This window comes from Rhodnius prolixus, unplaced genomic scaffold, assembly GCF_049639745.1.
Source record: "Rhodnius prolixus isolate KJV_2025 unplaced genomic scaffold, Rpr scaffold_14, whole genome shotgun sequence".
Lineage (NCBI taxonomy): Eukaryota > Metazoa > Arthropoda > Insecta > Hemiptera > Reduviidae > Rhodnius > Rhodnius prolixus.
The window spans coordinates 6,665,566-6,678,734 of record NW_027411594.1 but is presented as its reverse complement, the minus strand read 5'-3'; the positions used below and the strand labels follow the sequence as shown (position 1 = coordinate 6,678,734).

Sequence of the window (13,169 nt, the reverse complement as noted above, 5' to 3'; positions counted from 1 at the left end):
TAACTCAGTGTGAGGTGAGTTAATTTTACACTCCCACTATCTCCTTAAAGCTAGAAGAGAGAGCTGCAAGTGAGTTCTTTGGTCATAGTGTACTTTCCTTACAAATTACAAGACTAAGGAGCACCAAAATTACCTAAGAAAGAAAAGTAAGTGATTTTTCCTCTCTTATTCATGAAAATCTAAAGACAAAAGCTAGTTTAACCTAGTTTTTATAGCTTTGAATCTGAATCTTCAAAATCTGAATATAAAAATTCGGAAAGGTAAATATTTAAAGGATAAGATATTATTGGTTTGCCAACAAAAAGAGGTGTGGAATTTCTAAATTAAAACCAACAAATTACTGGCTACATTCTCCTTAATTTTTTTAAAAAAACATGATCATTACGAAATATATAAAGAAATTTATACTAAGTGTAACTTACGAAGATGAGTCAGTTGGTTCTAAATCTGCATGTAACATCGCTCTAGTAGCCGTATCCACCAAACTGGACCAATCCATATCCTGTCTGTCAGGAAGTAACAGAGGACCCTTCGACTGAACCTGGCTAGGTTTGCTTACTCTAGGTGACAACCTGGAAGTAAAAAAAAGAAGAGTAATTATGATTTCTCACGCTAATTTCTACATTGTCAATCTCAAATTATAAATTCACTATATGAGAAACTATTTATTTATAAATAAATTAAATATACATATAAAAAACTAATTCGGAACTTTGTTACATTGCTAAAAAAAATACCGATAACTGCACATCACAGTCTGATGGTTATTATGTTACAATTAAAAACTACATAACTAATAGTAAAAAAGTTTATAAATATTTTGGCATTAACAAATTTTAGAAAAAGTAAAAGTTCAGAACTACATGCGCTCACAATTATTTAAAAGTAATTACGAAGTACCACCAATTGTTATGATCAGCTAGAAAGCTATCATTGCCTGGCTTTAAATTCGGGAAAGCTTTTCGCATTCTATTCGTCCCCAGTTCTAAATAACTTTTCTTTGTTGCAAAAACACCTCTTTTACATTTCAAAAATAAAATACATAATAGAAGAAGGATTTCTTTTATCATTCTAACCAAGGAATAAAATTCAATACCAATGTTTATATATAAAAGCTATTCAAAATTTTGGATTTTTACTGACCTTTCTTCTTTTGTCATTTTAGCCTCTGAAGGTGCAGGGCTTGAAGCTGTAGAAGGATTTGAAATGACTGTAGCCGGTCTTGCCAGGGTGACTATAGTTTCCAGTTGAGGTTGTGTTGGAGATGGTTTATCTTTGGTAGGTGGACTGTGCGGTCTAGATTTATTAATTTCAATGTTCACATCGCTACAAAGTGTGGTCGTTGAACTGTCGCTGGTTAAATTTGACAGACTACCACCACTGTTTCCGGTAATCTTTCCATAAGTTTCCTGTTTATAATAATAATTTGTTTAATATAAGGTTCTACTTGAATTAAATGTTACGTAACTGCCTAAGATTGAACAAGGTCTGTTAGAAGAGTGAGTAACTTGTGCTCTTACCTATAAGATCACGGTTTAGTTCGTTTAGCACTTCATTTCTTTTTTATAGGTACAGTCAAACAGTTCGTTCATTTGTCACCTCATAACCATCTACTTCAACCCTAGATACTTACTATTTCCTTGGCAAACTTTAAAAAATAGATTATCACGATTTACGACAGAGAGAAGATTCACTAATTACCCCAGCTCCGAATGCCTAGGCAATAACATCTCTAAGAGGATGGCAGAGATCTTTAATCTCTAAAGCCCTGACTACTTGGCTCAATAGTAAAACGAAAAACAGAGCCCATTGTACCCAAGTTGTTGCTTGCAGAACGTTCCCATACTTGCTGAGACATTATTCGAAAACCCTTTACTACACATAACTTTGCTGTCATAATCGCAATAAGATGCTCTTATTTTTCCTACTTTCCTCGGAGGACAACCCAAAAACTTTTACTAAAAGCAAGGGGGTCATTCTCAGACTATGATGATAATAATCTTGAAGTCGATGATAATTTTAATTCTAAAAGAATCAAGTTAAGCTTTTACTCAATTAATTAACCTAATAAGACAATTACCTTCAATGATGAAGTGCTAATAGCCTGTAAATCATTTGGTTCCATGTAATCCGGATGAATCAGCCTTAACAGATCCTGTTGGAATGTACTGGATTGAAGATTGGCCGAATTTCTTTGTGATCTAGGTATCTGTCTTAATCTAGCTTGTTGCTGTTGTCCTGTTGCCTCTTTATTGTGTGATTTATTACGTCGTACAACTGGAGATCCTTTACCACCGGATAAGTCATCTACAACCACAAAATCCAGTAAAAAAATGAAGTTTACATTAAAAATAAAAACCTCTTTAACCAGTTAAGAAGAACATCACTAAATATGTTACAGACCTTCACTAGGTAGCCCAAACATCCTATCACTGGTCGAACTAGTATCTGTGGAATGGCCACCGTCGCTCTGAGGGCGGCTAATGTTGCTGGCACTATCTTGAAGAGTTTTCTCATCAACAGAACTGGATGTTGTCAACTGATAATGTCCATATTCCACCTGAAATGTTTACAATTTCTTTTATTTTTATTTTTTTAAAAAAAGAACCTTTTAAATATTCTGTTAAAATGATTCCAAAGGAGACGCCGCAACTTTCTGAAGCGCTCAGTATCGATTGCAATCTGTAAAGATGATAGAAATAAGACATCACCAGCAGTACCGGCAGTAATGGCTAATGACAGTAAATTACCTGGTTTAGATGATAGTCACTATGATTCCTCTCTATCTGTCTTCTTAGTTCATGACTTCGTTCAGCTTTTATCAAACATGTAACCTTTTCACCAACTTTAAACTCATGCTGGCTTGGCTCCAACATTGAGTAACCGTTCATCTATTAATTAAATAAATAAATGAATGTTTTTATTAATTTTTAAAGAAAGGAGACCTGAATTACGTGATTTATTCATAATTAGGGTCGATACCTTGGAATGAGAGTTGGTGGGGTGCGCCGGATGTATATAGGGATTGTTGAGTCTGACCGGAAGTGGGGGTGGCGGGGACGTACCTTCACCGCCTTCCACGCCGCTCTCTAGTACTTCGTACCATCGGTCATCCAAAGAGTGGCCACTAGAAGAACTGGTCAAGGTGCCTTCGATATTTGCAAATCGATCAACACTAGCTGATGACTTACTGCTACTTCCGGTTCCATATCCTGAACTGTTACTTGATCTTGGTGGGGAGAAACTTCTTTCGTACCTAATTAAAAAAAGGAAGTTCACATTAAGGGAGTTTTTCTTTCAGTATTCTTAGTAGCAAACTTCCGCTTTTTTTGTTCTGAAGTTTACAATTAAAACTTTTAAATCCTAACCTTTTCCTGACATTCCCGGTAACTGCTTGCTGTCGTGCAGTTTTACTGTTTGCTTTAGAGGTTGTATCATTCGAGTTGTTGTTGACGTTTTCATAGTCACCTTCATAGGTTGTGTTATATTTACAATTTTGTAAAGAACATCCTCTACGATAGGAAGAAAAATAAGAATATGTTAATTTATAGACATTTTTGTAATAAGTTCGGAGATTAAAATAATAAACGGAGTGAAAGATTACCTGCGTGGTGTTCCATCGGCTAATGGAGGTATCACTGTCACAGTTACAGCCACTGAAGTTTTTAACAGATCTACCATCTGGTCGTGACTCAAAGTGGATACAGCGACTTTGCAAATCTAAATAGAAAAAAAAACGCATTGTCGTCACAACTGAAGAGTAAAGATGAAATTAAGAAAAATGATGTGAAGCAGCAGAACATTTTGGATATTTGAAGTTTTAATTATCTTTTTTAAAACTAATACCTAAGTAATAAGGATATTTCGAAATATGAATATAAAAATAAAGGGTACCTCAACAAGTCTTGCTCCTTGCCTCAGACCAGCCATATACGCCAAACCCATGTTTTCTACCTGAGTTACTACTCCATCCGGTTGAACGTGAAATCTTTAAATTTAAAAAAAGTAAAAAATAAGAATAATTATAATGGGCAAACAACTGCATTTTACAAAAAAAATAATTTACAAAAGAATTTACCCTAATTGTCCTAATGGATTCCTCTTCAAAGAGAATTCTTGAGCAACAGATCCATTCGTTACAGCTCTGAGTCGTACAACAACTTCCATTAATTCATCTCGTTCGCCACCTTCTCGCATGTGAAATGTAATACATTCTCCTTGATGGAAATAGAGTCTTAAACTGTAAAAAAAAAAAAAAAAGTAAAAGGGACATGAGTAACCATATTTAAACCGAATTCAAAGTAAATCTATATTTCTCAAGAACTTCTTACCTATTGGCATTTGCCGACCATCCCAGTACTGATTTACAGGAAGTAACAAAGACAATCTCTCTAGTCGCTTCTTCAATTATAACTATGGAATCAGCGGAAATGGCTAGAAAAGCGTCCAACTGATGGGAAAGGCCACAATCATCTACAATCACCTGCCAGACGATGGCACCACTTTGGGTCACAGCATCTCCTGGCACAAATCTTGGTCGCCATCTTTCCGTTTTCTTTTTACTACTAAATGATAACATTGCTGAAAAAAAAGAGCGAGAAATCTGGTATGAATTCTTACATCGACTTTCTCTTAGCTCTATAAATTTCCTTTATTGTATATGGGTAGAGAAGGTTTTATTTCGGAAAATGAGGTTACAAAATATTTTTTTTTTTTGTGGACTTTCTCATGATCAAGAAAAAGTAATTACAATCTGATGGATTTTACAATGATACTGTAATCGAATACATTAAGCTTCTTAGCTCAAGAGTTTTGTTTAATGTATCAAAGTGATAGCTTATTATCTATCAGTGACAACAGGTTCTAGAAAAATTTAATATTTATTTGCTTCAATGATTGTTACAAAATTTTTTTAAAATTTACTTACAAAATTTTTGATTTGGTTCGACTACTGTTGCTGTAGTATAATTTGATACAAGATCTTTTAAATATTCTTGTCTAGTTCTGGTGGCCATTGTTGCAAATTTTTCACTTTGATGAGCCGCATTTTCACCATTTATTACTAAAGGGAAAAACAGAGTATATTATTAAGAAATTCAAAATCAAATCAGAAAACAATCATGCATGCATAATCGATTAGTCTTCTTTTTTTTGTTTACTAACTTTTAGCCAAAAGGAAATCTGCGAATGCTTTCGACTTAGGAAAAGTGGCGTTCTCTGGTATCGGAGGCCCAAATATTGGCACTTCTTTGGATCTTGCAACAGCAATTCTAAAAGATAGTGATAATATAGATGATAATTAAGTTCAAAAATATATTTCTTGACAAAAACTCTTTTTCACAAAAAAAAACTTACGAATAACGCGTATTTTCCGTACACGGTGAAATCGCTCGCACCACAATGAATACATGCTGAAACTGAGATCTTATAACTTTTGGCGTAAAAGGATGAGCTCCAGGTTCTTGGAATACAATAGTCACTATATCATTGCCAATGTGTCTCTTTCGTAATAACTGAAAACAGAAAAATGGTTTATCAATTTTTATGGGTGAAGAAAAGAGAAAAGGAGTGTTTACTAATAATTTTATTGTGGCGAATAAAGTGAGAAGGAAGTGTTCAACATGGTTTCTTAAGTTAGACATAGCGATTGACATCATCAAAAGATCTCTCTAAAGATGACGTGTTAATTTTTGGTCTTCCCTCAATGGAATCATTGAGACATACACAACGTTTATTTTCTACACTGAAATACACGCCCCGCAAAGTAATAATTGTTTCGTTATTAACAGCAAATTGTTTTCAAAATATTTTAACTACATTAGTGATGACATTAAATTAGTCCTCTACCGCAAAAATAAACCAACCACAACGAACAACTTGATAATCCAAAAAATAATTTACCTGTTGCCTATTGTTCGGTGTGAAGGGCAACATCGTAGAAACGTGGAACATTATCTCACAATCCTGATACTGAGAGTACACAGAATAGAGTCCTGTTGAATCAGCTGCAACAAAGAGGACATTGTCAATATGAGATAAGTTATTTAGGAAGTTCAGCTTTTATAAGCGCAGTATTAGAGAAGAGCTTTTGTATTTTTCCATAAACTTCTAGATGCTTTCGCCATACCCAAGCCTACCGAACATTGAAAGCAAGAGTGAACACAAACAGATCTTGTTCAATTTGATCTAGCTTTTAACAAGGCCTTTTTTTTTTTTTGGACATTCAACTCTGGAAAGGAGCTTTTAATAACTCTCGGAGTGTACAAATGAGAAATAAAGAAAGAAGGATCCATGTTCATCGTGTTAAACAGGACGCCGAAGAAGTGGCCAAAAGTAGAGAGTAACTCAGTACCCCGGAGGTACACAACACTAGGTCCATTTTTCAAAATTTATTTCTTTAATGTTTCTAACCATCACTTATGGTGCATCTACTCGTACGTTTCTTATTATCGACCAAAGATTTAAGCAAAATAACTCCCGTGGGCTTATAAGTAAGAGAAAAACCGCGATAAAACTCTTTCATTTGCTCTCCTGTAAAAAATTTAAAATTGGACATAGTGTTGTGTACCTCCGGGGTACTGAACTATAAATTAGACAAAGAAGCAAAACGAACTAACTCTTATTATCCAGTCCAGCTTTATATTGTTCGAATCCTTTAAGACGGACTGTTGTTCCAATTGTATCCAAAAATTCTGTCAAAGCTGGACCTACTTCTTGGTTGTTGTACATTTGCTCTTCGGTGGACTGTCCAGCTTTACAATACATTATTCCAACTTTATAATGTCTTGATAGTCCTTGTTCGTCTAATTTTAACAATGCCTCCTCGGTGGCAGCACCACCTATTCCAAGTCGTAGACTGAAACAAGTAGTTTTATAATAATATAAAATAATTTAATAATAATAATGAATTCAATAATTTTAATTTAAGACAGTTACCAAGATATTTGTACTTCTGGTGACGCGTATTCCAACACTTCTTTTGTATTCAACGCTTTTGATGAGCTTGCTGGCTTTAAATTTGGTATGGCGTCTTCTAATACTGAACCTCGTAATGTCAACAACTGTCAAACATCAAATACATTTCTAAAATTAACCAATTGTTCAGATTTTTAGACGTCAGTTTAGTTACTTACTTTGAACGGTACTTACCTCACTAGTTCTAATTAAAAGTCTATATCTGTACAAATGTGTTGAGGCGTTACTGTTTCCAGTTGATGTTGAACTATTTGGTGGTTTCTCCGCTCTCTCTCTTCGTATACTGATCGCTACCGGACCCAAGTTATCATCCATGCCGAACCAATTTTGGTGCTCTGCGCATAAAAAATGTAATTTTACTACTTTTATTGTTTCTTCATCAAAAAATATGGGCAGAGTAAATGCCCAAAAATTGCTCTGCTGTTGTAATTCTCATTTACATTCTAACTCAGGAACTCTAAGCATCTAGATAGATAGGTATCATTCATAAAAAGATTCGGCAATTTCCTGTAAAGAAAGGACGTTGCTATAGTAAAGGAATTTACGGTTCTCTTCTCTTCTTCAGTTAACCTAATGCAGTTGTGGGGATTTGTCTAGAGCTAATTTAAATATCAGAATAACTTAATCGGAAGTCTAGCCTTTGTCAATATTTGATGCTCAATCATAGGTGCAAGCGACCGGAGCTGAAAGTTAGACAGTACAAGCATGACTGAGACAAGAGTGGAGCCTCCGACGCACCAGTCACCCCCTCGGAGTAATTTCTTGACGGACGCAGAAGTTTTTAAGCACTATTAAGTGAATTATACAATCTGTCAGGTTCCTCTCTCTAAATGTGTTTGCCCAGCTAGCAGAAGACATTTCTCTCAGCGGGTGCTGGACATATACATGCAATCAGCTGACTGCCGAAACGTTTGGCAAACAGAGAAAGACGAATAATATCAAGGATCTGTACACAGTTCAAACAAAATAAGAAAAGGTCAATCAATAAGTCTGCACCCACAAACTTGCTGTAGTAGATACTTTCCTATAAATGCAATTTTCCAGTCAAGGTTATCAAAAGTATTCGAAACGTAGCTTAAAAAAATTATATACTGATTAGAAGCAGGACTCTTCTTTTTTTGACCCCAGCATATAATTAAAATTTCTTTATGGAATTACAGTATTACAAACTGTAAATGCCGCTCTAACTATAGTTTAATAATTAAACTTTATTTCTTTAATTATTAAAGAAGGGGCTGCAAATTTTTATGAGTACATAGTCATAAAGTGAGCAATTACTAGTTTTTATTACTGAAAATGTGAAGTATTACGTCTCTAAATTTAGCAACCAATTTATTGATTTCTGTAGCTTGGTACAAATTGATTCCAATACTTAGATCATCCAAGAGTTGAGCTAAAGTTTATACTCAATGTCCTAGAAAAAAAACAATAAATATAAATAATAACTAAATCTTCACCTTGTTGGTAGAAGTATTTTCTATAATAGAGAGCACCATGGTCTACTGATTCAATAGGCCTTGGCGTCTGGCCATAAGGACACACTGGACCGTGAGTCCAATGTGATTGTCCTAAAGGAAATTCTAAAACAGACAGTCCGCACGCTAGAGCTGGTCTGTGTGGTCGTAGTTTTCCATTCACGGATCTTGTTCCTCTCATCAGACCAATTACACGTTCCTCTTCACCGCCAAGCTCGTTCCGGAAATATGGACAGCTGGTAAGAATAAAAAAAAAATATAAATATATAAAATTCAATAAAAGTAATCAATGTAATGTGAATGAAATCAAAGACACAACTTTTTTTTTTTTTTTAACAATAAAGTTATTAATTTTAGAGCAACCTTTCAACAAGAGAGTTACAATTTCCGTCACCATGGTCTTCATCACCGGAATCGCCACCATCCGGCGTAGAAGATCTGACTCCTAGTGTGGAAGCAGCTGAAGCTCCAGTAGTGGTGTTACGTCTTTTGGACAGTAAAATACTTCTCACTTTAGCAGCATATCCTAGATTCGCGGTCACCGAACGACAATCATAATGGGCAAAAGCTCGCCTTCGTTGACGTTCCTCTTCATTGTGATGACTAGTGGTCGTATTACTGGAAGCGGCCACCAATAGAGCCTCTTCCACGCTGCCTTGACGTTGCTGCTTGCCGCTCCCGCTTCCACCAGCATTAGTTCCGCCTCCAGTAGCTCCACTTCCGCTACCTCCTCCACCACTGCTACTGCCCCAAAACCTGCCCAGTTTCAGTCTAACCTTTGGACTAGTAGCTTTTTCATCTTCTATTAATGATGAAGTAGAATCTTTGTTGCCACCTGAAATAAAAATCTTCTTGATTAGGCAAATGAAAGCAATACGTAAAAAATTGATATAGGTATTTCAAGTTTTAATTATAACAGAAATGTTTTATTATAAAAAATTCTGAACATGGACCTTAGCGTCTGTTCGTAATGGACTTAGAATCCAACGTGATGGATATTTTTTTAAGGATTATTATTGACACTGATGACCATTCCATATCGACCAACAGCAACAAAGACATTATTTAATGACTATCCCAACACAAAATCATTGCAATAATCGCTATGGGGAGAAGAAATTAGCTAAGTGGTGAAGCCACGGGAATCTTGCATGGAGAGATACCCGGCTCTCCCGAGTTCTTCCTGCCCTAGGAGCTTTTTACCCTCCATTGCGGCGATTGGAAGTGTTGAGTGTAACAAGAAAACGATTTCCCCAGCCAAAGAAGATAAAATTACTACGGTAGAATCTCGATAGAGTAAGCAAAAGTACTTCAGGGTTCTTCTTCAGCTTCCAGGTCGCTAATCATGAACATTCTTTCAATCCTACTGATTAGGGTTTGTAGAGTTAAACCACTCAGAAACTATAAATCAGCATCTCGTTCTGCGGAACTTAAAGTTATACAAAGTTCACTTATACTATTAAGAGATATTTTATTCTGAATATTATGGTGGCAATCTTCACACCTCTGTGGATTTCACTTCTGATGAACTATAAGAATTGGGTTTTTACTGACTCATTACCCCTCGTTTTTGAAAATGCTACATCTTTGTATTCCTTTTCTAGTGTATTTGACTATTTTATTTTTATTTTTAACTTAACAGGTTTTTGCACATGAGGAACCGAGAAGTTTACAAGTTACTTTTAGTAGATCATTCAGTACTGGATTCAGACCATCACTTACCAGGTTTAGAATATTCAGCAAACATATCTATAAGCGATTCAGCAGCCGCATACGACCTGTCACTACTTGCGATCACATCAATAGACCCGTGAGAGCCATACTCTCTCCTAAGAACTGGCGTGTTCGGTTTAAGTCCAACGCCGTTTCCTCCGCTGTTGCTTAGCAAGATATGTTGGTCATGCATCAGCTCCAAACTGCTGTTACTTCTGTACAAGGAGTCGTGCGTTCTCCGATGGTGACTAGAGTAGTGACAGTGGTCCAGCCCACCACCTCCTTGCCTAAAATAAATGAATGAATAAAAAAAAATTATAATATTTCAAATGTATATAATTTTTTAATTTAAAAATTTGGTTTTAAAAAACGACACCCAACTTTGACGGAATTATTACATAATAAATTTACAAATTTTCTCAAATATAACCTTAAAAGTAAACCATAAATTTAGCTGGCAAGATTCTAATAACAAAATTACTAGCTAAATCTTTGAATGGTCCACTTTCTCGACAAGCAGCTAGTCAGTCTTGTGCTACAGGCAAGCAAACCAAACTCTCTGAATGTGGGATTGTATTCTGTATAATCGCATAGGGTAATTAGATATTTCTCGTCTATTGCTTTTAAATATAAAAATAATAATATTTACATAGGAGCATAACTCTAAACAGTGATAAACAGGGCATTTTAGAATCAAAGTTTTCTGACAAATCCCTGAAAAATCAATACCAAAAAATCAATTTTCCTTGGAAAAACTTCTAAATAAAAATTGATAGGCCTTGATGTGGAAACCCTTTTAAAAGGGAAGTGCACTAGACACTTCTTGGTTGAGTGCCCATACCCAATTGTAAGGAAAGCAGAAATAAAAGGAAGCTATAACAAAGGGAAATAAAAAACATTACAAGAAAAGAGTACATTTATAGAAAAATCGATATTTCAAGAAATCGATCGAATTTTCAACGAAAAAATAAACTGAAAAGCCGTTAAGAAAATTCTCTCTTTAAGAGCTTTTCTTTAAATACAGGAACTTTTAGCCATATTTCTAATTGTTAAGTACTCGCCTTTTTTTTTTCAGGCGGGGCTTAAAGTCCCAAGTACCAATTAAATGTCGCGAACAAGGGCGGAAGCACATAACAAATAATTAGTAGCTATACGCGGGAAACTCTCACGTTTCATAACCATTAAACCATTATTCTCCCCAAATTGTACGTACTGTAAGGGAGGTAAATCTATACAATACCCATCAATTGGAGCGATTTCTCTGTAGGGCGGTTTGGGAAAGTAAAAATTAACTGTTATTTAGCCCCAAATTACTAAATTTATGTATCAGTATGTAGAATCTAGATACTTATAGTGAATTATACAACTATAGAAATTGAATTGTGAGTAAATGTTGCTTTTATTCGAATCCGAGAGTAGCATTTAATAACTTGAACGAGACCTGCAAAGCTAATATGCATTGTGGTACTGGGTTCGATTCTCCGGTCTTAGGGCCTTGGATTTTATTTAATAGTTAATATAGTTAATATGAGAACTTTATAGTAAAGTATGTTTGCTAGTCGCCTTCGTAAGCGACACCTAATTGGTAGTTGGACGTTTAGCTCCGCCTGAAAAAATAGGCGATTACTTTACTTCTACTTTTAATAATTTGTACAAACGAAAAATTCCACTAAGTGGGCATATTATTCAAGTATACTCTGCCTACAATAGATCGCATCAGTCTATCGATCAGTTACAATCGATTTGGTGTAGAGATTTCGATTTCAGTCAGTTGAATCAGCAGACGGAAACATTCGTAAAGTCGAATTCTCATCACCAAATTGATTATTCTACTTCTGATCACAGCTGAAAGCCTTAAACCAGCGTGTTGCGAAGAATTAGTGGTATTATCTTACGCTAAGGGAGTACACACTTTCAGCTCTTTTAATACTTCCTATAATAGAATGCTATAGGCCCAAGAAATTATGTCTTACTATGAAGACGGCCCTTTCAAGATAGGACCATTTTTGAGGGAAATGAAAATAACCTTAACAATCGCTTGACTTCGTATTTCCGGTAATTAGATTTCGACTAAAATCTTGGTATTTGAAGCGAGAAAAATAATACTAAAAACGGAATACCAAGTTTTGATTTAAAAGCGACTTTCCGTTTTTCATGTATTCTGCAATAATCTCCTTACCAAATGAGAGAGAAAGTAGAAAATGTATTTAATTAATGTATTTATTTAATAAAAAGTATATTATTAAAAGAATGTAATGAGTAGGTGTAAGTATAGAATGAAGAGAAAATGAATTCTAAGACCTGACTGGAGCAGCTGGCCTACAAACAGCACCTAATTCCATGCCTTGATTTAAAGGGCCCCCAAAAAATCTATTGTTCGAATACTTTCCGGGAAGAAGTAGAGGGACAACGCGATCAGAGAGGGGAGAGTCCAGCAAAACAAAAACAAAAGCAGCAGGTGTCTTGCACAGACAGCAGCGCTACTGTAGTTGCCATGAATATCCAATCTAACTTACAACGCCGCTCCCGTGTCTACACAAACCTTTTTTTTTCATCTAACCTGCGCGCCCAAAAATCTACATAATTCTAGTTTTTTCTCCCAAACATATTCTACAGGATCTTCAGAGTCACCTCCATTCTCTCTCTTACTCATCCTCTTACTTGGTGGTATACATCTAGAAGATAGTCAGTCACCTGTCATTACAGGAGCTTCGGAGAGCTGACGACACCTTGCTTCGTAACACATTGCTGTTATAATAGTCCAAAGCCTGCATAGTTCTAGAGCCGGTCGGCTCTTCAACTTTGTTCATCCCATCTCCCTGTAACAAATCATTAAACGTGGTCATTAGTTCATCAATTTTACATGATTATTTCATTAAAAAATAGATAAAAACTTGGGTTTTGATTGAATCAAAATTTCTCGCTACAATTGCCACACCTGAGAACTTCCCATCTCCCACAAAAAAACGAATTTAATTATTCCAGAAAGATAAAAAAATAAAAAAT

At 35.4% G+C, this 13,169-nt stretch overlaps 1 protein-coding gene across 3 annotated transcripts in view; it reads right to left on the bottom strand.

Moving 5' to 3' along the window:
- The window catches only part of LOC141451775 (uncharacterized), a 157,022-nt gene that overhangs the window by 3,301 nt on the left and 140,552 nt on the right, over positions 1-13,169 (bottom strand). For all 3 annotated transcript variants that reach the window (XM_074123431.1, XM_074123430.1, XM_074123432.1), the window contains 22 exons: positions 12,858-12,982; positions 10,173-10,450; positions 8,814-9,285; positions 8,433-8,686; positions 7,150-7,310; positions 6,937-7,061; positions 6,618-6,856; positions 5,902-6,005; positions 5,356-5,513; positions 5,164-5,270; positions 4,928-5,062; positions 4,332-4,581; positions 4,079-4,240; positions 3,895-3,988; positions 3,605-3,720; positions 3,369-3,512; positions 2,983-3,256; positions 2,751-2,891; positions 2,404-2,560; positions 2,081-2,307; positions 1,144-1,409; positions 423-572 (listed from right to left, as the gene is read on the bottom strand). In XM_074123431.1, the coding sequence (XP_073979532.1) occupies positions 423-572; positions 1,144-1,409; positions 2,081-2,307; positions 2,404-2,560; positions 2,751-2,891; positions 2,983-3,256; positions 3,369-3,512; positions 3,605-3,720; positions 3,895-3,988; positions 4,079-4,240; positions 4,332-4,581; positions 4,928-5,062; positions 5,164-5,270; positions 5,356-5,513; positions 5,902-6,005; positions 6,618-6,856; positions 6,937-7,061; positions 7,150-7,310; positions 8,433-8,686; positions 8,814-9,285; positions 10,173-10,450; positions 12,858-12,973 (4,130 nt within the window). In that variant the 5' untranslated portion in view covers positions 12,974-12,982. The remainder of the gene's footprint in view (positions 1-422; positions 573-1,143; positions 1,410-2,080; positions 2,308-2,403; positions 2,561-2,750; positions 2,892-2,982; positions 3,257-3,368; positions 3,513-3,604; positions 3,721-3,894; positions 3,989-4,078; positions 4,241-4,331; positions 4,582-4,927; positions 5,063-5,163; positions 5,271-5,355; positions 5,514-5,901; positions 6,006-6,617; positions 6,857-6,936; positions 7,062-7,149; positions 7,311-8,432; positions 8,687-8,813; positions 9,286-10,172; positions 10,451-12,857; positions 12,983-13,169) is intronic.